Source organism: Notechis scutatus, chromosome 3 (genome assembly GCF_049901735.1).
Source record: "Notechis scutatus isolate UNSWTSFEM ecotype Mainland chromosome 3, rNotScu1.2, whole genome shotgun sequence".
Classification (NCBI taxonomy): domain Eukaryota; kingdom Metazoa; phylum Chordata; class Lepidosauria; order Squamata; family Elapidae; genus Notechis; species Notechis scutatus.
In genome coordinates, this window is record NC_142011.1 from 145,420,616 (window position 1) to 145,448,337 (window position 27,722).

At 37.2% G+C, this 27,722-nt stretch overlaps 1 protein-coding gene across 1 annotated transcript in view; it reads left to right on the forward strand.

Annotated features, from left to right (window-relative positions):
- Window positions 1-239: 239 nt before the first annotated feature.
- The window catches only part of RANBP9 (RAN binding protein 9), a 36,596-nt gene continuing 9,113 nt past the window's right edge, over window positions 240-27,722 (forward strand). Inside the window, exons 1-6 of the mRNA XM_026669998.2 lie at window positions 240-1,226; window positions 6,621-6,732; window positions 18,983-19,035; window positions 22,412-22,579; window positions 25,570-25,592; window positions 26,631-26,815. Coding sequence (XP_026525783.1) covers window positions 770-1,226; window positions 6,621-6,732; window positions 18,983-19,035; window positions 22,412-22,579; window positions 25,570-25,592; window positions 26,631-26,815 — 998 coding nt within the window. The 5' untranslated portion in view covers window positions 240-769. The remainder of the gene's footprint in view (window positions 1,227-6,620; window positions 6,733-18,982; window positions 19,036-22,411; window positions 22,580-25,569; window positions 25,593-26,630; window positions 26,816-27,722) is intronic.

Below are 27,722 nucleotides of genomic sequence, written 5' to 3' on the forward strand. Positions count from 1 at the left end.
AGAGAGTGAGTTAAGTCGCAGCCCCTCATCCTTTCCTGTTTTGCGACACCGCGGGGCGAGGAAGCCGGCCAAGCTCTGCTGGTTGCCGCCTGGCCCATCTGCAGCTCCAGGCCCGACAGCCCACTTCCACTCCCGTTCCTTTCTCCCTCCCCTTTCGCAAGCGGGGTAACCGGCGCGGACCCTCGCCGTCGTCCCCTCACGCACTCCGTGTCACTGGCAGGCAAGCACCTCCCCTCGGCTCTGCCACGCCGCTCAGCTGATTGAGGAGCACGTTCGCAAGCGGCGGCGGCAACTGCTGCCACCGCGGAGTTTAGGGAAGCCTCGGCGAGGCGGGCAGCTTCAGCAGCAGCCGCCGCCCGAAAGGCTCGCGGCGCAGTAAGCGACAAAAAGCCAGAGCTCTCCCTCTCCCTTTGGCGTCACACGCACACGCGCGCGCGCGCAGGCTCCCGAACTCTAGGCCGGGCGACTCGGCCGCCTCCTCGCGCGCGCCTTCACGCACAACATTTACGGCCTTACACACACACACACACCTCCGCGCGCACCCCCGCTCGTCATCACCTTCGTCGTTTCCAATCGCTTTCTCGTAGTCGCGCGAGCTTCCACAGCCGAGTCGCCTCCGCCGCCGCCGCCTCTCCCCCCCTCCCCTCCGGTTGTGTGGCTCCCGTGGTCTCCGCATCTCGGACTGTCACTCCGGTGTGAGAGGCTGTTTGCATTCTGAGAGACCTCCGCTTCCTTCGAGAGAGAAAGAGACAGAGAGACCAAGGCCGGCATGTCCGGGCAGCAGCAGCAGCAACAACTGCCGGCGACGGCTCCTCTGGCGCCGAGCAACCCGACTCCCTCGCCGGCCTCGGCCGCGCTCCTCCTTCACCCTCCGCCGCCACCGCCGCCACCGCCGGCCACTTCGGCCCCGCCGCCGCCTCCTCCTCCGCCCGCCGTAGTGGCGGCCCCGGCGGCGACGACGACGACGACGGCAGCGGCAACAACAGTCTCGGCTGTCTCCTCGGCTGGGCCCATGTCTGCCGGGAGCGGCAGTAGCGCCCCGGCTCCTTTCCCTCACTGCGGCGATCCAGCCCTCAACGAGCAAGAGAAAGAGCTCAAACGGCGCCTTAAGCGGCTCTACCCGGCCGTGGACGAGCAGGAAACGCCGCTCCCTCGCTCTTGGAGCCCGAAAGACAAATTCAGCTACATCGGCCTCTCTCAGAACAACCTGCGCGTCCACTACAAAGGTGAGGGGCGGGGGGGGGAGAAAGGTGAGGGGGCGACGGACAAGGCCGAGGCCAGCCCGCTTTGCTCTCCGGCCTTCCCTCCGGCAAAGAGACACCCAGGCAGGCAACCCAGCAGGTTGTGTGACAGGATGGTCGACAGAATGGCAGAGGCCGGAGGTTGTCGACTTCTTCCACTGTCTAGAGAGCGAAACCCCAACCCGAGTATTTCCAGGTCGACCCCTAAAACACCCATCCCGGTTCGGCCAGGGAAGGCCCCCCCTCCCAGCCCCCCTTGGCACCCGCCGCTGCCGATGGACGACACCCCGCTTCTTCGTGCATCATTTTTTGTTTCCACCTTCAGCAGACAATACTGACGCCACCACAGTCTCTCCCGCTGCCCACTTCCCAAAAAGCCGAATGGCATATTATTCTTTCTCCCTTCTAACAATCCAACCCTGTTTTTGACGCCTTTTGTTTTGCTTTGCTTTGTTTTTGTTCTGCTCTCTCTCTCGATTTCCTTTCTGCCCCATCTACCTTCACCTTCGGTAACTTCGTTCCCCTCAGCCGGATTAAGAGCAATCGGGCCTGTTATTTTAAGGGAACTAGGCCTGGGATTAGCTGTTTTTTAAACCTGATACTTCATCTCTTAAAAAAAAAAACATCCCTGGTTTTCTTTTCTTTTAACCCAGGAGGAAACGTTTTAGAAGCAATCGATTGGGGGGTGGGGGGAAGGAGGAGAAATGTTAAAAAATAGAACAACAGGAAACAAATCTCATTGGGTCCTCTTGAGAAAAAAAGTTAGGAAGCCAAGTAGACTCCCTCTCAGCTTCATTTTTTTTTTTCATCTTCCAAATATTGGGAGGTTTGGATGAGCCTTTATTTTCTGGTTGTGGGTGATGTGGGGAGAAGGAGTGTATAAAGTGTGATTTTCTTCAGAAGTGAATATTTCTCTTGTTGAATAACAACTTGGGGTCAGGGGAGGAGAAAGCAAGTCAGTCAGTGTGACGTGTCCAATTAAAAATAACCGGTTTGGGCAAGAAATGTGTTTGTTTAGCAAGAGAGTAAAGGTCAGCAAAAGTTGGAAGAATAAATGTAAAATCTTTCAAACGGGTAAAAATGAAGAAAGAAAGCCTTTGTTTTGTAAATTCATCCTGCATCATTGTGAACATTAGCTGCAATATTGGCTGATGAAAAATTAATTCCTTCAGATTTGGTTTCTGTTATCTGTTTATCTTCCTTCTTCTGATGAACTTCTCAGGAAGTTAAGAGGCAAAATCTGATGTACAAAAGAAGTTGTATTTTCTGTTGTGCTGAAATCATTTGGGACAGTTTATGTTTCCTTCTGCATTTTAGATTTATATGTGTACACATGTACTCATTCATCTAAAATGGAATCGGAAGCAAGATAGACTTAAATGAAGCAAGAGAAAAAAGGAGACAACTGGTTACTGTAGAAAAAGATTCATCTATTGTTCTAAATTTAACTTTTAAACTTACAAAGCACAGGCTTTGGAAAAAAATATGTAAGTGTGTGTGTGTTATATGTATGTATGTATGTGTATGTGTATGTATATGTATGTATGTTATGGCTGAGGATATATACATACATACAAACAAACAGGAGCACTTCACCTAGAATGCAGGAAAATGAAAACAAATAAGAATCTATTATATATAGCTTCTGATTTACAGCAAATATGAAATCCTCAATATTTAGATATCAGCATGCATCTTTCACAAAAAGAGGTACAGTGTCCTGATATGCTGACAGTCCCTTTAAGCACTGGAAGAAGTTTCCTTGTTTTGATGCTGAATTCCTACATGGTGAAATAATATTTTTAAGTTTGGAGTTTTCCAAGCCAAGTTTTTCTTTGGATGAGTCTTTTGTATGTTGTATGATAGTACTGTAGTGTTTTATTTGAAATACATAATAATTTAATGATTCAGAGATAAAGGTAAAGTACTAAACTATCACTAACCTAAATGAGAAAGATGTTCTGTCCTTGAGTTACATACTTCTTATCCCTGTGAAAAAGACTATAAGTAATTGCTTCCATTTTTATTAATTGCCACTTTTCATATCATCAAAGGCCAGATCAACTTTTATTTATGTTAGTTATGATTAGAAATATTCAGAATTTGAGAGTGTTATGAATCTATGCTCACTAACCATAATCATACTATAGGATTTGGGAGAGATGCTAAACTGAAGTTAAACTAAAATAGAAATGGATGGTTTTGAGTTGATAGCAAGGGGGAAGGTAGAGGCTAAACTTGTTGGGCTAACCATGATTTATGTACTGTTAAGTCTGAAAAGTGCTTAACTTCCTACGGATTTGAGCTTTGAGTTAATATGCTCCTTATGATTTGCATTGTTAATCAGGAAATATACTTTTAAGAATAATTTGCAACTATCCCATATTCATTATTTTATTTTGTATTATACTTTTTGTGTGATATTTTATTAAGTAGTATAGTAGGTAGTTGGCTTAGTATAAAAGTATAATAGTGGTTTCTTTCTTTTTCTGTAATGTTCAAAAATAGTTTCAGCTCAGAAAATTTGGATTGAGCTGATTTCACCTATAGAGAAATAGAAAACTACATAATTCATTATTCATAATAATTACTGTAATTCAAACAGATTTAATTATTTGAGGATATATATAAGAATATTGAAGATTTGACTATACCTTTTGAATTTTTTCTTAGAAAAAGTTTATTTAGAGAGATAAAATGTAAATCAATTCAGTTCAAACAGGTATAAATCCTAAAGAGACAATTGGCGAGTGCATCTTTTCCAGTCTTAGATAAAATTCTCAAATATAAAAAATAGTTCTTCATGCACACAGTTGTTTTGCTGTATAAGTTATATTATTTAGTAGTTTCAAACACCATATATTAAAAGATAGCGGAAAAAAATATCTAAAAATCTTGTGTAATAACTAAAACTAGAAAATGAACTTATTCAGAAGAGGAAAGCATTGTATTTTGATATATAATATTATTTTGAATAAGTTCAATAATAAATTTAACTGTTTTGTTATTAGTTACATAAATGTAGCATTTTAAAACTATAATAAATGTTCCACTAAATTATAAGTAGATTATTCAAATAGTGATTCTACAGCAATAAGATTATGTGGAAACCACATAAACTGTTTTCTATAAATGTCTGTACTAATTTTCAGATAGCTGAAATGCAACTGCTCCTGATTAAAATCATCCCAGCTGAACATTAACTTATATTGAACTAATATTATAGCCATGTTGCTAAACATCTTTTTATAGCTTAAATACAAATTAAACGTATTTGTTATTGCTTAACCCAAACTGCATATGGGTTTGAATGGATAGCAGTGTCATTTTTCCCCTGTTCCTTCTATTGCATAAATACCACTCAAACTGAGTATTGCTCTTTCAACCCTATATTTTAGTGGGCTGTGTGCTATATTTTGGTTTTCTAGCAGCAGATATGATTGTTTGTATAAAAGTTTAAATCTGTGTTAACTTTTGTTTTGTTTTAACTTTTAAAACCATTATTCTACTCTGAAAAAAATAATGTACATTTATAATTTACCATAGGACATATAGAACCTATGCCAGCATAAAATAATGTGGTATAAAATTTGTATTTCAATTGCTAAGCCCTATTTTGATAGTTGGTTCTATACCTATTGTTTAAATGCAGGACAAAATAAGGAAAATGATTGGTGGATTCCCATGGATTACTTTCTCCTTCCACTTAATGTTATCTGCCAATGGGGAAAAATATCATTCACTTTCCCTGATTTGGAGAAAATGATTTGAATTAGATTGAGCAAGTTTAGGCAAGTTTAGCTTTTTGTCCGATTATGCAATTAACACAGGTCTAAGGTGCCGTGGCACTGGATCCTATTAGACAGATTATTTCTGAATACAGATCTAGTACTTTTATGGAAAGAAACTTAACCTGTATCTAAAATTAATCCTGATAAGTTACATTAATAGAAGAAGAACATAGGGAGGGACAGTCTATAACAAGCAGGAGGGACAATCCATAACAAGCAACATGTTCATCCTGAGTGCTGCAAGGGACTATCAGTGCTGGCATGCAGATATCCAGAAGTAGCCATGGTGCCAGAATGCTTTAGCAATATAGTGCTGCATTCCCCCACCATCAGCATCATAAAAGTACAGCTTCATGAACCTTTTATTGGCAGAAGCATTGGAAAACCTGCAATGCATACAATGGTGTCAACAACATACAATTAGTGGGTAGAAATCAGCTCATTCTCCCCAGCCTTTTACTCAACTTTCTGAGCAATTAAAAGACTAGCAATCTCTTTATAAGGACCTTATGTAAGGCCTAATAAATACTTCAAAAAGCACCAATCAGGCAATTCAAGAGGAGATACATATGGAAATATATGTACAGTGTTACTCTAAATTGCTTTGAAATTCATCGAATTTGGTACTCAACACATTTTGACATAAACATTTTGTCCTGGTACTCATGGTACTCAACACACAAGCTAGAACTTGTCAATGTCGGCTGCCTTTTGACTAATTATTCCTTATGGGGAAATTGGTATTTATCGTTTTTGGTACTCATTGTGCCTCCCACTACCAATTAACAATGAGTACCAAGGTACCATTGTATTTTTAACACATACGTAGAATCGTTTAAAATGTAATCACACATTTTAAATCTTATGCGGGTATCTAAATAATCTTATATCTGTAAAACTATTTAACCATGATTAATCTTATTTATTGATTTGAGAGATGATTTTTTTTAGTAAATACTAAGAGCAGATGTCTTTTTGGAGAATAAAACAAAAAATAATATTTAATTACATAAAAGTAGTAAAATACCCAGTCTTCGCTTTAAAGTAACTAATGTTAAACTCTTTGTAAATTTCTTCAGGTACAAGGGAAGGTTGTAAATTAACCATTGTTTTAATACAGTTTTACAGACGGATCTTTCCTTGTTTTTTGATCAAAGTGATGATGAAAATGATGGTTTATTAAATTTGTATAGCAGTCAACTTCCAACTAATCAGGGCAATTCACAAGAAAAAGTATTAAAAACAAGAAAAAAATGCAGTAGGCGAAAACAGAAAGAAAGAAAAAGGTGGATGAGAGAAATCGATCCGAAACAAAAGAGAAAATAAACTTATAGAATCCTAGGGGGGACCTTGCCAAAGCCTGGATATAGACACATGTCTACAAGAGCTTTCAAAACATCAGTAAATTGGGGTACCATCCCAATCTCAGCGGGACCTCATTGTAGAAGACAGGCCACTACTAAACTGAATGCATGTTTCTAGGGTTCCAACATGTTTAGCCTCTCACATATACTTGATTTTGTAGCTGTTTAATTAATGAATACATTGTCTTCAATTTCTAGAATATAATTTAATATATTTTTCACAGGCCATGGGAAAACTCCAAAAGATGCTGCTTCTGTTCGTGCCACTCACCCCATACCTGCTGCTTGTGGAATATATTATTTTGAAGTAAAAATTGTCAGTAAAGGAAGAGATGGGTAAGATTTTCATATATATTATTGTGAATATAGTTTGATTTGTACAGGCTGACATTTTAATAAAAATTAGTGAAGTGCATGCAATTGTTGTTTCTAATTTTCTCCATATATTTAAAGTTGTTCAGTTTATTCAATTGAAGAATTGTTATAGGCTGACATTGTTCATTTTTTTCAATAATCAATTTCTGTATAGTCCAGAGAAATCAAATTCTTGGCCTACTTACATTACAAACACTGGTAATTTAATACAGTAATACTGTTAAATTAATAGTATACATACTACCAAACCACTTCCTAGATTAAAATAGAATTTTTTATTTTTCATTTCTGCTTTCTGATAGTGTTTAGTAAATTCAAATTTAGTAAATTTGTGGCTCATGTGAAATAATCTAATACAGCCTACAATTTCAAAATCCTGATTTCTTTGATTCAGTCTTAGTCTATAGAAGAGTTCTGACTACCTGAAAAACCATAGCAGGCTTTGCAAAACATGATGATAATTATGGTCCAAAAGTGAATAGGTCTAGGGTCTTTTTTATAGAACAGGCGTTTTAAGGAGTCAAATTAAGTGATTATCACTAGGACTCCAATCCCTCATGCAGTTACTGCTATTGAGCCAAATTTCATCTAATCTGTATCTGTACATTTGGTTTCTCTTGCCTAAGGGTAAAAAGCTTCCTTTTGTCTACATTGAATTTCATTTTGTTAGATAGAGCCCAGTGTTCAAATCTGTGGGAATCCATTTGGCTCTTGGGCCTATCTTCTGGGGTGTTGAGTATTCATGTCAGCTTGGTGTCGTCTGAAAATTTGATGAGTTCCCCTTCTAGCCCCTCATCTAAATTGTATATGAAGATATTGAAGAGTACTGGGCCTAAAACAGAACCTTGTGTTAACCCTCTGCTTCCTTCCTTCCATATAGATGCAGTTCCATTGAGGAGTAAACATTGAGTGTGGTTTGTCAGTACAAATCCATCTGGTGATGACGCTATCTATCCCACAATTTTCTAGCTTACCAAGATGTAGGTTGTGATCTACTTTTTCGAATGCCTTCCTGAAATCAAAGTACCTGTGTTTCCCCAAAAATAAACCTGGGTCTCATTTTCTTTTAGGCTTCAAAATAAGCACTAGGACTTACTTTGGGGGGTGTTTTATTTTTTCCCCCAAGTACAGGAGGCCCATTTCTATTTGGTCATGGCAGGGCAGGAGGCCGTGTGGCGCATCAGATCCGCCATGAGGCAGGACGGGTGGAGCTGTCCTACATGCCCCATACCAGATAACCTCAGGGACCCCGCAGCCAGGCTACCCATGCCCCAACACCTGCCTCGCCTCGTGGCAGAGGCTCCAGCATGCCACTCCTGCTCTGTTGCAGCTGCGAGCAAGCAGAAGTGGGCTGGCAGCCATGAGGGCTCCTGCTGCACGTGGTTGCCAGTGCTGTTAGTGCTGCGGCCGTGAGGCAGGTGTCGGAGCATGGATAGCCTGGCTGCAGGGGCCCTGAGGTTAGCCAGTGCAGGGCACATGGGGCAGCTCCACCCCTTGCCTCACCTCATGGCTGCAGTACCATGAGCAACCAGACAGAATGGACATGTGGCTGACTGTGCAGGCTCTTAAATAGGGCTTATTTTGGTGGGTAGGACTTATAATTAGGCGCACACATAAAGCATGCTAGGGCTTAATTTCAGGATAAGTCTTATTTTTTATACTATATCCACAGTATTTCACTGGTCCACTAATTTAGTCACTTTGTCAAAGAATGAAATAAGATTTGTTTGGCATAATCTGTTTTTGATAAACCCATGTTGGTTTCTGATTATAACTGCATGCTTCTAGGTGTTTGCAGATTGGTTGCTTGATTATCTTTTCCAGGATCTTCCCAGGTATTGATGTCAGGCTGATTGGTATGTAGTTTTCTGGATCTATTTTTTTCTTTTTTTTGAAGATGGGAATCAAATCTTCTGGTAATTACCCGCTGCTCCAGGATCTTTGAAAGATATGGTTCGATAGTTCTGAGATCACGCCTGCCAGTTCCTTCAGAACTCTGGGATCTAATCCATTAGGTCCCAGGGATTTGAACTCATCTAGAGTGGACAAGTGTTTTCTTACCATTTTCTTGCCTATTTCTATATGAATTCCTTGTCTGTCTTTTACTATTCTGTTTTTGGTAGGCTGGGCTATTTTTTTCTTTTTGTGTAAATTAAGCAGCTCTGCTTTCCTCCTACTGACAGTCACTTCCTTGTCATTTTCTCCCATTAGTGGACCAATGTTTCTTTGACTTTTTTCTTGTTTTTTATATGTTGAAAGAAACTTTTAAAATTATTTTTGACATTTGTTGCAAGTTTTAGATCATTCTGAGCCTTAGCTTTCCTGACTTCATCTTTGCAAATTTAGGCTATGTGCTGGTATTCTGCCTTGGTTATGTCCCTCCTTCATTTTTTATACTTACCCTTTTTGTCTTTTATTTTATCAAGAGAGTTCTTTGTGCAGCCATGCTAAACATTATAAATAGACAGAGGCATTCGACAAAGTAGACCACAACCTACGTCTTGATAAGCTAGAAAAAAGTGGGATAGATAGCATCATCACCAGATGGATTCGCAACTGGCTGACAAACTGTACTCAACAAGTAGTCCTTAATGGGTCTAAGTCTACATGGAGGGATGTAAGCACTGGAGTTCCACAAGGTTCCGTCTTAGGCCCAGTAGGCCCAGTACTCTTTAATATCTTCACTAACAACTTAGATGAGGGAATAGAAGGGGAACTTAACCAAATTTGCAGATGATACAAAGCTGGCAGGAATAGCTAACAAGAAGATAGGTTGAAGATCCAGATGGATCTTGAAAGACTAGAACACTGGGCCATAACTAACAAAATGAAATTCAATGTAGAGAAAAGTAAAGTCCTAAACTTAGGCAAGAAAAACCAAAAGTACACATATAGACTGGGTGAAACAAGGCTCAATAGCAGTAACTGTGAGAGGGATCTTGGAGTCTTAGTGGACAACCAGCTAAATATGAGCCAGCAGTATGCAGCAGCTGCCAAAAAAGCTAGTGCAATCCTAAGTTGCATTAACAGAGAAATATAATCGAGATCAAGTGAGGTACTAATACCACTCTATAAATTCTTAGTAAGACCACACCTAGAGTACTGCATCCAGTTTTGGTCACCACACTATAAAAAAGATGTTGAGGCTCTAGAAAAAGTGCAGAGAAGAGCAACCAGGATGATTAGGGGACTGGATAGTAAAACATGAAGAATGGTTACAGGAACTGGGCATGGCTAGCCTAATGAAGAGAAGGACCAGAGGAGACATGATAGCGGTCTTCTAATATTTGAGGAGCTGCCACAGAGAGGAAGGGGTCAAGCTATTTTCTAAAACACCTGTAGGCCAGACAAGGAATAATGAATGGAATCTGAACAAGGAGAGATTTAACCTGGAAATAAGGAGAAACTTTCTGACAGTGAGAATAATCAACCAATGGAACAGCTTGCCTTCGGTAGTTGTGGGAGCATCATCACGTGAGACTTTTCAAGAAGAGATTGGACTGCCATATGTCAGAAATGGTGTAGGATCTCCTGCTTAGGCGGGGGGTTGGACTAGATGACCTACAAGGTCCCTTCCAGCTCTGATTATCTGTGATCTGTAACCTCTGTTTTGTTTAGCAAAACCAGCTAATGCACTTTACAATGCTTGTCTTTTGCTTTATTAAATCATCGCTAATGCCAATAGTAATATGGGATGAGGGTGTATCTGAGCAGCCATATTATAATAATATAATATAATATAATATAATGTAATGTAATGTAATGTAATGTAATGTAATGTAATGTAATGTAATAATAATATAATATAATTAATATAATATAATATAATTAATATAATATAATTAATATAATATAATTAATATAATATAATTAATATAATATAATTAATATAATATAATATAATATAATATAATATAATATAATATAATTAATATAATATAATATAATATAATATAATATAATAATATAATATAATATAATATAATATAATATAATATAATAATATAATATAATATAATATAATATAATATAATATAATATAATATAATATAATATAATATAATATAATATAATACAATACAATATAATACAATATATAATCTTGTATCTTTTGATAGAAGAAGTACAAATTGTGGATATAATAAGTTGTATTAAGAAAGTCCACTTCTTACAGTTTTCTCTGATTGGAATAGTATATCTTTAGCTTAATATTTATCATAATTTAATGCATGTAAGTCTTAATGTAATGAAATAATAAGTGGATACGCTAGCTAGTGGAAATATTTAATCATATTGTTTTTGTTGCTTGCGTGGTGCAATTCTAGAGAACATACTAGAACCTGAACTTGGCTTTGTTTACTCAAACAAAGTCCTGTTAACTTTCTTAGAAGTGTGTAATATTACAATAAAAGGTGCAAAACTGTAGCCAATTTTTAGTAGAACTCTATAGGATTATCCTGTAAATCTGTTATTTTTTTATATAATGAAGATAATTTTTTTTCAAGAAACGTTCAGGCTTTTTGTAAAGGAGTTTTAGTCTATTTGTTTTAATTCTGGAGTAGATATTAAAATGAAGGTCTGATTCATTTAAACTCCACATCTGAATTATAATCATTGGTTTATTTTATTAATTTATTTGCAATGGAATTTGAGTTTTGCATTATTAGAAAATTAGACTAGAACATCTGAGTGAGTGTTCTTATATTTATAATTCTTCAAATAATTTTAGATTTCCTCAACCACTACCATCCTTTTGTTATTTTACTTCATTATTCAGTCTATAGAAATGCAAATAGGATCTAGATGCTTTGCCATTTTCATTTGTGGGGGGAATCAGTATTTTTTTTAAATAGCCATTAAAGAAATATCACAGTGTCATATAAATAGTTTAATGTAGTTTTATTATGGATCCAGTTCCAGTTATAGTATGTTTTATAAAATATAAAACTTGCATCAAGTTTTAAAATCCTTTAAGTTATTGTAAACACAATTTGAGCTAGGAAAACCTGTGGAACACCAATTATTTAGCTAAAATTGAAGAGTAATATGAATATTAAATATAGCTTTGAAACAAAGAGTTGTAGTAATCAGTATGAATAAATCATAACAAAGAGTCTTAAAGAGTATTATGTTTCTTCTAATTTTGAGATAATTCAACAAAAGATTATTATTTATTGGACATCAGAGAAAGTTCTTAAAAGGTTGGGTGCAAATTTTATTGTTTAAAAATGGAAAATTATGCAAAGGCAGTTACCTATATGGCTTCTTCACTATTGTCTTGGTTTTGTTTGATATCCATAGTATTGTTAATAAGGTTTTGGGGAAAATAATGTAAATTATATACCTCTTGAAACCTAGTTGCCAAAGAAGTGATGAAAATTAGATATTGGCTTATCAGTCAATAGTATCTTGCAGATCAAAACAACAAATACAATTTTAGGCTATATCAACAAAATAGTTGATGATTTCTGAATCATAAGAATTAGTAGTTTATCTTGCGATGGTGAATCCCATCTTCAGCACCACTGTCCTTTTTTTACAGTGGTAATGTATGTATTTAAATGTCTACATTAAGTCACTGAATAAACTTATTCAACACATGATCAGGGGTCATCAGTATGCTGATAATATTCAGTTGTATATCTTATTTCCAGACCAAATAGGTGAGGAAGTACTGTTTGGAAGTCTGAGGATGAGAGTCTCAGTGAGGAGAAATATGTTCAAGTTTAACCATAGCAAGACAAAGTGCTTTGTATTTGGAAACTATAATAGCTGATTCCAGAGACTTCCTACCTTCAGGCCTGGCTTGGGGTTGATAGGGGAGAAAAAAGGTCCAGCACGTGGTCCCAATTGTGTAGGGTTGCTGTAGAGCTTGTTGCTCTCTCATCTTTGGTTTAATATCTATGTAAAGTTTTGTAAACCCTGTGGGTGAGGTCATCCAGGTGCTTTCGTATTCTGATTAAAATATTTGTGATTTTAATAAATTAAGCATACCCCAATAGCTTAATATAAAATTGTACAGTGTAAGAAATAACAATTAAATGTTGTTAATCTTAATATCTGGGTTGGAAAGCATATAGTTTCTGTTCTATTGTTTATATTCAGCTTTCCTCACATAACACTGAAACCTTTCCTTTGAATGCTATGAATACATTTAATTTTGAATACTTTTACATTGTGTAACACTCAAGTTAATCTTTGGTTGTGTGAAGCAGTTTTAGCCTGAGAAACTGGTTGATTGACATTTAAGTTTATAATATTCAGTTTATTAACAATAAATTACTTTGCATATAATGATCTGTCAGAATCTTTAAGAAATTTGGCTCATTGTTAATAACTAGTTGGTTTATGTTGCCCAATCTTTCACCATTGACTCCTGCCAACAAAAGAATCTAAATCTGTCATTATGGAAATTCTAATTCTGAATTTGTGAGGCATCATCAAGTTGCTTAACTAAGGACTAAATAAACAAGGTTATTTCTATCTATGCTTCTCTTGGTTTGTTGTTTTTCTAATTGGAATCCAAAACCATCTTTTTTGTTAGACAAGTAACAGAGATTTCAATATGAATATGAAACTAAATAAGGCCTTAGTAGAGATGCCTTTGATGAGAAACAAATAGGAGCAGTTAGATTACAGTTACATAGTGGCTTCTTTTAAAAATCAGAATTTGATATTAAAACTGGTCACTATTAACAAATAATGTATTTGGTTATTATACCTGAGGATGCAGGATATGGAATAACAGTTATAAATTAGAGGGAAACATTATTTAAAAAAAACCTAATAATAAGAAAATGAAACCTGTTATATTGGGAGAATGGATTCTCTTTGCTGGGTCCATGCAGAGCCATCTGGTGAGGGTGTTTTAATTTAGAGATGTATACAAAAGTCAATGGCCTAAATATTTGTTTACATTATTATTGTATTTTTATGGGTACAGTAATAATAAACAAGTACATATGTTAACCCCTGAAACTATTCCCACAACATATGGTGTAAATTGAGCGCTACTTGAAATTATGGTTTCTTTGTTTGTTTAATTGATTTATATAGCCAGCCTACTTGACATACAATTCAAATTTATGCGATACTTCATAAGAAGCCCAGCCTGATTCATGTTTCTAAACATATAGGACAGCTATGGTTTTGATCAGTGTCTATTAATTGCTTATGGGCCAGTATATGAGCACAGTTCAGAAGCACCAATTGTTCCTAAATAGAACAGTCACCCAAAATTCAAGGTCTAGACCAGGGGTTGCCAACCTTTTGGACCTCAGGGACCACCAAATTCATAATTTTAAATCCCGTGGACCACTAATATGAATCTAGCATGCCGCTCGCTGAAGTGCCTGAACTCCCACTGACGCGATGGGGTCCTTCAGGCACTTAGCTTGGCTGCCTGTTTCTGCAACTTTAAATACTCAAAGAGTCATTTGGACCCGTTTCCCACAGAAAACAAAACACCAGGATCTCTCTCTCTCCCCCCTCCCTCTCCCCTCCTCTCTGTCCCTGGGGGTGGGGGGAAAGGAACCTCTGAACTGGTGCTGGGTGGTGGGAATCTGATGTCTGGAGGCTGACAAGTCACATGCTGAAGACCAGATGGCTGGTGGGGAGGTGGCCCAACAGGGATGATACTGGTGGTGGATGGACTGATGCGCGTGGGAGATTGCGGCATCGAAGCCCTTCCCGGGTGTTCCCTGGCCTGCAAGGGGGATGGGGATGGAAGGAAAGGAACCTCTGAACTGGTATTATTTCCTGCCTCCGCACATCGAGGTGGTCGAGCGGCTGCTAGAGACGCCCTCATGTGAAGATGTTGCGAGGGGGAGGCTCGACCTGCCAAGCTTCCGCCTTCCCGCTGGGCATGTGAGCACTTCTGGCAAGGACGGAGAGAAGCACGGTGGGAGGAGGTTTGGTGGCTGCCAGAGGGGCGGTGAGCGCTTTGCGGCTCCTGAGTGGAGGGGTCCATCCGCCCCACAACCTCTTCACCTGAGGGCATCACTGGCAGCCACTTCCTGTGGCTCAGGAAGCCCGCACACTTCCCGCTGCTGCTCAGCCTCCTCGATGCACAGAGGCAGGAGGCAGCAGCCATGACACAGGTTTGCTAGGGAGACTGCAGGATTGCCCCACCTCCACGCCAGCCATCTGGTCTTCAGCACATGGTTTGTCGGCCTATGGACATCAGATTCCCACCACCCAGCACCAGTTCAGAGGTTTCTTTCCACCACCCCTCTTCGCAGGCCAGGGAACACCCCAAAAGGGCTCCGATGCCATGATCCAGCGCTCTACCCTCCCTCCCCGTGCGCATCAGTCTATCCACTGCAGATATCACCCCTGTTGCAGACACGGGTGCGCTGCGGAGCACCAGAATTTTCTCACAGACCCCCAGTGTTACGTGCCCCACCGGTTGGCGACCACTGGTTTAGATGGATTTATCTGAGTAGCCGTAAAGTGCAGCATATACCAAGGTAAAGCATTGTACCTGCTTTGTTCTGTATAGGCAGATAATCACATAGAGATATGGATATAAATTCAAGAATGGAACTATCATCAGCCACCTCCTCTATGTAGAGGCCATCAAACTGTGTGCTGAGAGTGAATTGACTCGCTGATCCATCCATCCATGAATCTACAGTGAAGAGATTGGGATGTCGGATTTCATTTGGACTCGAGAAGTGTAGCCAAATAATAATAAAGAGAGGAAAGGTAGTTGACTGATGAATGAAACTACCAGCAAGCCACATAAAACCCATGCTGACCAGCCTCAAGTATCTTAGTATCCAAAGGTCACATGGGAACCATGAGGAGGTGGCAAGGAAGACACCAACACCAAAGATAAGAGCAAGTTCCATGCCATCAAGATGTATGTCCTGCTAGTCATTAGATACCCTGCCAATATGGTGAGCTGGCCAAAGGAGGACATGGAAGATTATGCTGTGAACCAGAAGCTCCTCACAATCTATAAAGGTTTCCACCCAATGTCCAACACCCATGTGTAGTACACCAGTTGGAGACAGTATCTAAACCAATGTCCTGGATGAAACCTATAACATCTGGGAATACATCAGTAAGATAACACCCAAACATGATCTGCTGAGAAAATATCTGAGGCAGCAATGGACAAAGGAGGAAGATCAAGCAGAGGAAGCGCCATTGCAGGACAAGATCAATGGTGGGCTGCAACCGGTTTAACAACTGGTTCGGTGAGTGCGCACATGCCTCAGGCACTTGTGTGCAGCGCAGAAAATCGAGCATTTAGAAGCGCAACTGCTTACCTTCCAAGTCAGCAACAGTAAGCAGAACAGCGAGGTGTGGGGGAATCAGCTGTGTTGCGCAATTGAGATGAGCTAGAAAGCAGGAAATAAAGGACAGGATAGGGTGGGGGTGGATGAGCGGGGCTAGCTGATCCTCAGAACTACCGGTTCGCCCGAACCAGCAGCAGTCCACCACTGGACAAGACCTACAAGGGATGTACCATCGCGAGGTAGCTGAAGTGGTTGACATTGGGAAATCCTACCAGTGACTGGATAGAGCTGAACTAAAAGAGAACACTAGTCGCAGCAGCACAAGAACAGGAACTAAGCATCAGATCTATAGAAGCAGTGGTCTGCTGCACTAGCTTGGACCCAAGTTGCAAACTGTGCAAAAACAGTCCAACATATAGTGACAGGATATAAGTTTCAGGCAGGAACAGCATATATTGAAAGGCACAACCAAGTAGTTGGCATTGTGTACAGGGACATTTGCACAGTATATGGGCAATATTCTCCCAAGTCCGGATGAGTGATTCGTGGAGAATAATAGGGCTAAGATCCAGACTGGAAGGCAATCAACCAGATAATAACTTGATTTCAGGTTAAGGCTTTGAATCTGTTCGTCTTTTGGAATACATTCCACTGAATAAAAATAATACCTGAATAGATATATATATAAGTTTAGCCCAGGAATAATCCACCTCCAGATATTTTAAATATTTCCAAAAAATCCCAAGTCGATGTTCATGTTGGCTGCGGTTAACAGGAGTTGATATCCAAAACATTTGGGAAGGATTGGATAACTTGGCTCTGCATTAATAAAATATAACGTAAATCTAGCATATTCTGCAAATGAAAATGGTAACTTAGGAAAATAGAGTTCTTCATAAGGTTGATAGGGAATGCCTATACAGTTCTGTTGGCAGTCATCAATACTAATTTTAGAATTCGAATCCATTATTGAACATAGGGCATGGTAGATAATCCTTGAGAGGTAATCCATCTAGATTCTAGCACTTATAGTGTCTTAAATTCTAGTAAAGCTTACAGCAGGCTTGTCCAGCCCGCGGGCCGCATGCGGCCCAGGTCGCCTCATAATGCGGCCCAGTGCCCACCCCAACCTTCTGGCAAGAGGCAGCGAGGAGGAGGAGGAGAGGCAGGCGTGAGGCGGGGCGAGGCGAGCGCCACGCCAAGCAGCAACAGAAAAGGCGGGCGCCGCCTTTGCTGCTTCTGCCCCCGCCGCTGCTGCTTCTGCCCCCGCCGCCACTTCTACCCCCACCACCGCCGCCACCGCTTCTGCCGCTGCTGCTTCTGCCCCCCGCTGCCGCTGCAGCTTCTGCCCCCGCCGCCGCCACTTCTGCCCCCGCCGCCACTGCCGCCGCCGCTGCTGCTGCTGCACCGAGCCTCCCGGTCCTCGCCTTCCAGTCCTGCTGCATCCAGCCGGGCCATTTGCAGGAGGAGAGGTAGGCGCGAGGCGGGCGAGCTTTCTTCCCCCCCCCTGCAAAATTTGGCTGGAAAATTAATAAAAAATAAATAATTTTTAATAAATAATTAATAATAAATAATAAAAATAATTTATTATTTATTATATAATTTTATAATATAATTATTTTATAATAATTTATTATATGTGCGGCCCAAACCAAATTTTCATATTCTAATGTGGCCCAGGGAAGGTGAAAGGTTGGACACCCCTGGCTTACAGCATTAATTATAAAATGCATAATTTATTATAGCCATTATAATTGATAACTTGATATAATTTGTATTGTTCTTTTACATAAAAATACATTGCTAAATTGTTGTGTGATAGGAGATTATGACTGAGTTTCAAGGGATAATAACTGTAAATTTTGTGATGATGACTATTAACAATCTCCAGTTTATTCTTTATCAATTTACTTTGAAATAGATTATATGTGCTTATCGATACACATTCATCCTATAGAAATCTTTAAAGATTCAATTCAAATATTGAATTTGAATTTCCCTATCAGAGTCCTGGATATTAACATGATGCTTTCTCAGCTGCTAAGCAGAGGGGGGGGGGGAAAGCTATTGTTAACATTAAATATCTCTGCAAAAATGTATTTTCTTCATTAATGTTTTTAGAGGATGAGCACCTCCATATAATAGAGGATTTCCCTTTGAAAAGTAGATATTTTCCTGAATTGCTTTTTACCAATGAAGGGAAAATCCAACTTTAACATTCTAATTCAAAATACACATTAAAGATGTCTAAATTATTCTTCTTTTCCAAAATCTTACTTGCTAGATAGAAATTAATACAACTTTCTTTCTTTTTTCTTTTTGTCATTTTCATGGAATGTGGATTGTTTTTCATTATTCTAGAAAGATTTTAGAAATCAGCATTACTTTCCCACAACCTATAGGAATTTCATCCTAGAAGACATTTGATTTGTTTCTACCACATTTCTTTCTTCTCTTTCTTCTCTCCCTAAGCTCATGGATTTTCCCCCAGAACCATTTTAGGGCATTTCTACCTGTCAAAGTCAGACTCCATAGCTTGCATGTTATCTTTTAGAAAGATTCTTGGAATGGCAAAATTCAAAGTTGAACATGGGTGTGTTCCTTGCTGAAATAGTTCTTAAATCTTGGCAAATGTTTTTTAGATTGATTTGCAGAGCAAAATATAATCCAAATGGGAAATGTAACATATAACTTTTTTTTCTGATTAGTTTGTTATACCAGAAGAAATGCTGAATAATTCCTTAATATCTGAATATTGGAAAAGTGTTTTAGCAGTCTAATAGTAGGAAAATGATAAAAATCAAACAAATATTTTGAGTAAAAAGTAAAAAAAATGGTATTATCTTTGAAAAGCTGGAGTAAAATATATAAATGAAATTTAAAAATTGCTTTTTTTGTTCATTACTGTTTTGAAATGAGTATATATAAAGCAGAGAGAGATTACCTGTTTAATTTCCTTTTTTCAGTTATATGGGAATTGGGCTCTCAGCTCAAGGAGTGAACATGAACAGACTGCCAGGTATGATGAAAAATAATTATTATTTTTTTTAAAAAAACCTTTATTATGATATATTAATCCATTCAACTTTTCTTTCTTCTAGATGAGAACTATCTTTAATATGGTTTTTTTGCTTTTGTTCAAGCTATAGTTTTTGTTGGTTTTTGTTCAAGCTAAAGCTATCGTATCAAAACTTACTCCAACATTTCAAGAGCGATTTGCAGGAAGATAATGCAGGCCTTCCATGCAAACATCAATTAAACACCATTTTGCATAACAGAACTGAAAAAAGCACTCTGTAATTCAGTATAAATTTCATTTGGAATAGGCTACTCATATAGATGGGTATTTTTGTCCAAAAAAGAGGATATTCAACATGCCACAGTTATGTGAATATCTTAGCTCTGCTTAGGAAGCCTCAAAATGTAACATTTTGACCAAGAAAAGGAGTTGAGTTGCTAATAGAGAATTCGAAAAGATAGTTTTTACACTATTCTGATGCTGATTTCACTTTAAGCACAATATATTTGAGGAACATTTCCTAAACAATTGGACCAAAAAAGAGTTATCAGTAACATAGATGTTTTTCTTAGCAGTTATTTGAAACTCTTCTTGGAAATTGTAAATGCTTTGGAGGAATTGATTGCTAATTATAAAATAGAATAGAATACTTTATTGGCCAAGTGTGATTGTACACACAAGGAATTTGTCTTGGTGCAAATACTCTCAGTATGCATAAAGAAAATGTACATTTGTTAAGAATCAAGAATCATAACGTACAACACTTAATGATAGTCATAGGGTACAATCAACAATCAAATCATACTAGGAAACAGTCAATATAAATCGTAAGGATACAAGCAACAAAGTTACAGTCCTACAATCACAGGTGGGAGGGGATGGGTGATAAGGAGTGATGAGAAGATTAACAGTAATAGAAGTGTACACTTTGTAAATAGTTGAACAGTTTTGAGGGAATTTGTTTAGCAGAGTGATGGCTTTCGGGGAAGAAATGCTTAAAGGTTTCTGTGTTGGTAATTGCCCAAATTGCACTGTGTTTTTCATTTTGTATATGCATGGTGGTTTAAATTACCACTCTCTCAAAAAAAAAAATTAATCCTTTTTTTCTTAATTGAAATATAGCCAGTTGTTAGATTAATTTATGTATGGCTGAATGAGTGAAGGGCTTCAAACTGAGCAGACAAGAGGATGTACATACTGGCCTTAGCCCCTTTTCTCCTCCTGACTTCGATGTATTCTGCCTGAAAATTGAAGACAGAATTTATTCATCTGTTTAGTACTATTATTGATACATTTTGGAACTGTTTTTTATAAGAGTACTGAATCACATGAAATTCTCTATGGTAGTTCAAGCAAACATATTATATAACACTTTTTTAATTTCTCAAACCATAGTCTAAAAATCTAGACTAGTTTTTATAATCAGTCATTCTTCACTGCTAGTCAGTCTCAAGTACACTTATTTTTGTAACAGTAGCATAAATCCTAGATTTAGTTTTAAACTACAAAAAAAAAAATCTTAAAATGCATTTTAAATAATAATTAAATAATTTGATACATTCTAAGATTGGTTGTGATTTTATCCCCGGCACTGTGTATTCTAACTGTCCTTAAGCAGTGGAGAGGAAATGCAGAAAATATTCGTGGTGTGAAAAGTTTAACAACTATATTCACATATTTCAGAGTATGTCTCCTTGAAACCAGGGGAATTGTTCTTGAAAAATCATATTTATAAACTTCTTTATATGCATTTTATTTACATTTCTAAAAATTGTACTGGGAAGGAAAATGAGAAGGGAAGAATTCATTTCATTAATTAATTTTATTACTTTGAACCAGATTTTAATTATTTGTTCTCATACAGAATTCAGCAGATTATTGATGCGAATGCAGAATGCCAAGAGTCCATACATAACTTTCCATGCATCATCTGTTTTTTATGCTTCTCTAGCCTCAGATGCAGCAGACAGTATCATGTTGTAATGCCAAAACCAGGTTCATTTTCAAAGTCGGTTTACTGAAGATTTCTAAACTCTGTTAATTTATTTGTATAAGACTGATACAACTAAATAATACAGGAATGTGTGAGAAAATTTCAACCTAACAGCATGGTGAACAGGCCAATAACAATCTTGATAGAACTGACACTAGAAAAGATGGGAAGGGATGGGACTTGGGAAGAGAAGAAGGGGAGAATACTGTTTCCTAGGTACAAAGAGAACATTTCAGTAACTCTTCTGCTGCTTTCAAATCTTGCACTGAACAAGAACTTCACAGTCAGTTTTTACATGCCAAACCTTTTAATCTATGGCCTGTGCTGAATCGGGGACAAATTATTTGGTGAATGGGTGGCAACTATAATTAAGGGAACTTTTGTGTAACTCCATCTTGAGCGCCAATTAAGGCCTTTCCTGGAGAACTTGCTCATAGTCACTCATGCCTGGTCACCTTTAATTTGGACTATTGCAATGTGCTTTTCACGGGGCTGTCACTGAAAATCACCCCAAAGCTTCAACTGGTTAAAAAATGCAGCACTTTTAAAGTGATGGGAGCCTTTAAGTTTTCCCGTTTAACACCTCTAATGCAAGAGCCTCACTGACCACCAGTTTTCTTCTGCATGTAAAATAAGTGCTGGTTGTTACCTTAAAGCTCTGTATAGCTTAGGTACTGATATTTATGCAATCATCTTCCAGTGGCTTCAACTCTGGACCCTTAGGAAATGTCATATGCAGGAGTCATAGCAGTAAGCTGTTTTAATTGTAGCCCCTTTCTCTGGAACAGCATTCTTTATGAGGCCAGTATGGCTCTAACCTGTTTTCCCATTTGGAAATCCATTAAGCCATTAAATTAAATTAAATCCATTAAACTTTGGGAATAACTTTGTGGTGACAGAGACTATGTTTGGAAACTTTAGGCTACTCCTTGGAGTGCTGTTATTCTGTTTTGATATGGATTTTACTACTGTTATTTTAATATTCTTTCTTATTTATTTTATTCTGTAAGTTAATTATACTATTTTTTAGATTAAAGCAGCATTTAGATTACAACAAATAAATAAATAAGCATTCTTCCTATCTAATAGTTCATAGTGCTGCAAACACACACAGCTAACTTATGTATCCATGATACCTTCTGTTTCTTGAGCTCAGAAGCACAATGTTTGTCTTCCTGTCTTTATAAAACATTTTTTTAAAAAATTCTTGCATGTTGAGGCTGAGACAGTCCAGACATTTAGTTTGCATCCAACCTTCAGCAAACTAGTACGATTTGATATAGTATTTGAATCTGTTGAAAGAATAATTAAATTTAGATGCAGCTCAATCTATTTCTGGGCATTTTATGATATAGTAAATACTTCTTTTTGTCTTTTTTCTAGGTTGGGATAAACATTCATATGGTTACCATGGAGATGATGGGCACTCATTTTGTTCCTCGGGAACTGGACAGCCCTATGGTCCAACATTTACAACTGGTGATGTCATTGGTTGTTGTGTAAACCTTATCAACAATACCTGCTTCTACACAAAGAATGGGCATAGTTTGGGTATGAAAAAATTATTCTATTTTGTGAAAATATCAAATCCTGGATGATAGCAAATTTGACAAATCTTTCCAAATTTTATATTTCTGTAATTTTGATTCAGAGCTTAACTCTTAACAAAAATATAATGGTTAAAGTTTGGCTCAAACAGATCTTGGTTTCTCAAGCAAGGTCCTTGTTAGTACCTCTCTGAGGGCTATGATCTGCTTTGGAAAAATGTAATATCCAAAGTTATCCATTTTAAAAGAATAAAATATTATTAGTTTGAAATGAAGCTACAGTTTTAATAGCATGCTTGAAACATGCTTCTGTTCTGTGGGAATGGCATTCCTGAAACACTAAATGAATTCTGAAAGTGTTTCTGATCTTTTATCAATGAAAGTTCAGAAAACTTCATTCATTCATTTGTATAGCCACCCATTTCAAACCAGTGACTCAGGGGAGAAAGTAAAAACAATAACAACACAATACATTAAAAAATGAAATACAAGCAACAGCCAATTGCTGTTACTTGTTGGTTCTATGATCTATCATCAGTGGATGGCAATTTGATAATAGCTTTGAAATTTATATAGATTATTTTATTGTAAATATAGCCTTTTAATATGTTTGCTTTCCAGTTACTCTGGTTATTTCAAGAATTAATGTTTGAGTAAGTTAAATATTTTTCAGTACAGCTTAATTAAACAAATAAGGATATGGAATTATACATTCAGTGAAAAAAAATTGAAATGAACACATATGTGATAATTTCCCAGTTTTGGTTCTGTTGGTTTCATGTAGTAAATATTGTATAATGAATGCATTACAGTTTTAATTTTCATCTCAACAAAAGAGAAAAACTAATAGACCTAATTTTATAGGGTAGTTTCTTAAGGTAAAGTATTGTATATGATTTGAGAATGCTAGATAAAATATATAGCATCTTAGTAGAACAATTAGACTTTCATATGAATCGTTGATAACTTAGATAATACGTTGCCATTACACCCAGAGTTTTGAAATCTAGAGAGCTAGATTTGTATTAATTAAATATATGTATATACTGTGGGAGAGACAACAAAATGTATACCTGTTATGATCTCAGTTTCCTTCTGGCTTCTGTTGGTGAATGGGATTCTGTTGTAACATCCATCTAATATTGTTGAAGGTAAAGTATTGAAAGTGAAGGCATTATTAATATGCTGGTAAATAAAGTAGAATAAGTAGCTTGCAAGTATCAAGTTTTTTCAACGAAAAAACCCACCCCAGGTAATGAATGGGCTGTGGTATTCAGATCTAAGTGCTGAGAATGGTATCAAAAAGACTTTGAGGAGTTCAGTCTTAACTCTTTAGAACTAGGATCAGTAGAGAAAAGAGAAAAAGATTTCAATACACAAGTCGGCTGAGATTTTTGTTTCCATGTTGATGAAATGTAGTGGCTTTCTCCTTGCAATCCTGCCATGCATACTATTGTTCAGTGTTTTCCTGTTGGTGATCTCAGGAATACTGACATTCAGCAATGCAAGAGAGGCCTTTAGTTTGTTAAGTTATTACCCTGCTGTTCTTTGAGACCTCCTGGAGAATTGCCTCCATATATAAACAATCTGCTTTCTTTGGAAATATTTATATTTCCAGCCTGGTGAGCATTAACAACTGTTTTTTGGAAGTCCTCAGAAATCTCCCTTGTTTGAACCGTGACACATTTCTACATACCTATGTTGTGAAGATCAGATTTTGAATATCCAGAACACTGTTCTTTAGGCAGGACACTCCCCCCAACACACCTGATTATCATCCCATTGATTGAAGGACCTGACTTTAACTTTCCCTTCAAATGAGCTGATTATCCTAGAGGCTCAGGTACAGTTATGTGACTTTGAATCATTTCTTCAATAAAAATGAAGAAGAAGAATATTTTTTACTCATATGTTTAATTGGATTCATTTTATCCCGTTCTAAGATTTCTGTGGAGAAGAAGTCACATTTTAGGTCATATTTATACAGAAATATTGAAAATCCAAAAAGATTCAAAACATTTAAGCACTATTAGAAAGAGAAAAGAGTTGCCTATACATATTTGTCCTTCATATCTGACTTGATAAGGTGCAGTCTTTATGATAATACCAAAATAATTTGCTACATGAGAATTACATTTTTGCAGTAGCAGAAAATGTTAGCTGGAATGCTACATAAGAGACAGCGGTTATTTTACTGAATTTGGTAACAAAGCATTTGTTAGTCATAATATCATGTAACATTTAAATAATGCTGTATTTGTTTAAACTTGGACAAAGTAAGCATTGGAGAAATGTCCAAAGTTAGGTTTATTGCAATTACTTTGAAAATTTGAATAATATATTTAGTATCATAAGTTGAATAGTTAAGACCTGGTTATACCAGCAGGTCTGGATACACCGGGAGATGGGTGAACTCAAAGGTTGCTCCATTATTGCTCCACTGTTTATTACCTTTCTTCTTTAGTTCTGTTTTTATACAGAACTATTATATTACAGTTTTTAATATTCCTTAATATTTTAATTGTTTTAGGTAACAATTGTTTTATATCTGTTTTATTGTACTATTGTATGCTGCTCGGGGTCACTTTCCATGAGAAAGGGGTGGTCATACAAATTTGATAAGCAAGGACACTTTGGTAACCCTTTTCAGTTTGGTACACAGTAATGGAAGTATGATTCATAAGAATAAACTGAAAAAGTAACTTTTCAGATAGCTTTTCTTGAAAATGAAAATAAGAATTTCACTTGGTAAATTGGTGCTTGATAAATACTTTGACAATCCTTTACTTTCTGGCCTTGTTCATCACAAATGTAATTATATAAATAATGGAATGCGGTTGCTATTGGATGTTTTGCCTGTATAAATTTATTTTCTAACAAAAAGAAGTGAATAGCTGTTAATATTTTCTCTTGTATGGAGATATATTTTAACTACAAGAGCACTTGTGTTGACTGTGACAGCTCAGATTTTAATTAAATATTTCTTGATTACAGGTATTGCTTTTACAGACTTGCCGGTAAGATCATTGTATTAAAGTATAAAATATCTGTGCCCAAAGAGCATTTTCCTTGCTTACATAACATGCATTTTTCAGTTAATTCTATTTTTTTTTAATTATAAGAGCAAAGAGCATTTTAAAAGTATCAACATTATTTAATAAGCATTGGTTTATAATAATGGCAGAAGATTCTAAGGAATTGTGATTACTGTTTGGAGTTCTTTCTAACTTTTGATGTTTTATCTGGAGGATTTGCAAATATAGAATTTTAAGTTTAGCAGTAGAGTACATCCTTTGCATACTGAAGGTCTCTGATTAGGTTTTTGGCATCTTCATAAATATAAAAAGAAGTACTGACGAGGAAATTTTTGTGCTGAAATCTCTAGGCAGCAATGGCTAGTTTTTATGCACAGTAATGAGGTAAAAGTACTACACTAGATTAATACCAATTCTGTCCTTCCCCAATCTGAGTTCCCACAAGATGAATGGACTTTAGCTTCCAGAATTCTTAGCACTAATACTGCTGTTCATTATGCAAAGTCCACATTTTTAGAGGACATCCAGGTTGAGAAACAGTGCTATAACATCTACATCATGTTATGAGAATGTATTGATTTTAGTTTTTTTTTTGTTCTGGTAGATTTGAAAAATACTGTCCACCACATTAACCCCCCAAAAGCAATACATTATTTTAGAATGTTTGTTATATTAACATCTTCATTACAAAACTTATTTTTTTGTTTTTATAATTTTTTATTCTCGGAGACGCAGGCTTGCTTCAGACTTCTTGAAACCTAGATGCTGCTTCATTCAGTTCATAAGATTACCAAGTCTCTATTGCCTATCCTGATTGGCAAGAAGTCTGCAAGTTTCACTGAGTGAAATTTTTCCTCCTGAGGATTTCTTAAATAGCCTTGAAACTCAAACATTAACTACTTAATTTTTCTGTTGGTGGAGCATGCAGAAGTTATTAACTTAACGATGTGGTTTTAATGCTAACTTCAAATTATTTGCATTTTGTACAATTAAATTTTATATTGTAATTATCTCTTGCAGCCAAATCTATATCCCACAGTTGGACTTCAAACACCTGGAGAAGTGGTGGATGCTAATTTTGGACAACATCCATTTGTATTTGACATTGAAGATTATATGCGTGAATGGAGAACCAAAACTCAGGCTCAGATTGACAGATTCCCTATAGGAGACCGGGAAGGAGAATGGCAGACGATGATCCAAAAGTATGATTTGAAGATTATAATGAGTGTCTGTTTAAATTCCTATTCAAATTTGGGAGATTTTAAAACTGGTCCATTTTGGTCCTACAAATCTTGTTCTATATTTCTTGTACATTTGTGCAGTGAAATAAGACATGCAAATATGATTTTTATTCCTGAGAGGGTAATTTTATCTGATGTAGTTATCTCCATGTAAAACCATGCATTGAACTCCTTTGAAAAAATGTTACTGATTTTTTTGTATGTGGTAGGGCTGTGCAGCACTTTGGATTTGAAGGGAAAAGGGTAATACAGAGTTTCTTAAATATTTTTAAGGGCTGCTATGAGGACAGCCATGAGCCTGGAAAAAGACATTGTTGTTTTAAAGAATATTAGACAGAAGGTACATCTCACAAACACACACGTGTGCACGCACACATGCATACACACATACTCCTTGCAAAGCACTTTTCCCATCTTCATATCTGAAGCATTGCACAACTCTCATTATCTGATTACTGTAACTTGGTGGTGGCTGCCTTGATTTCTGGTCCAAACTTGTTCTAGTACATCTAATTTAAAAGGTATTTTATGATAACATCTTGAATCATTTTTGTGCTTGGAAATGTTAGAATTATTTTATGTTCACTAATTTCAAGTTTAAAAGTGATCTATAAAATGCAAATGTAGTTGGTAAAATTGTTTTAATTTAAGTGCTGCTCTTTTAAGCTTTGCATGCTTCATATTGATATTTTCAATAGGGTATGCAGCACATACCAGGAGAGGATAATTAGCATATTCTTGATTGTCACTAATTCCAACTGTACATGCCTTAATTCATACCATACCATGCAAATTAAGCAGAGAGCCCTGTCATTATGGATTCTTCACAATCATGATAGGGTATTTCATGTTATTGTGAATTGTTAGC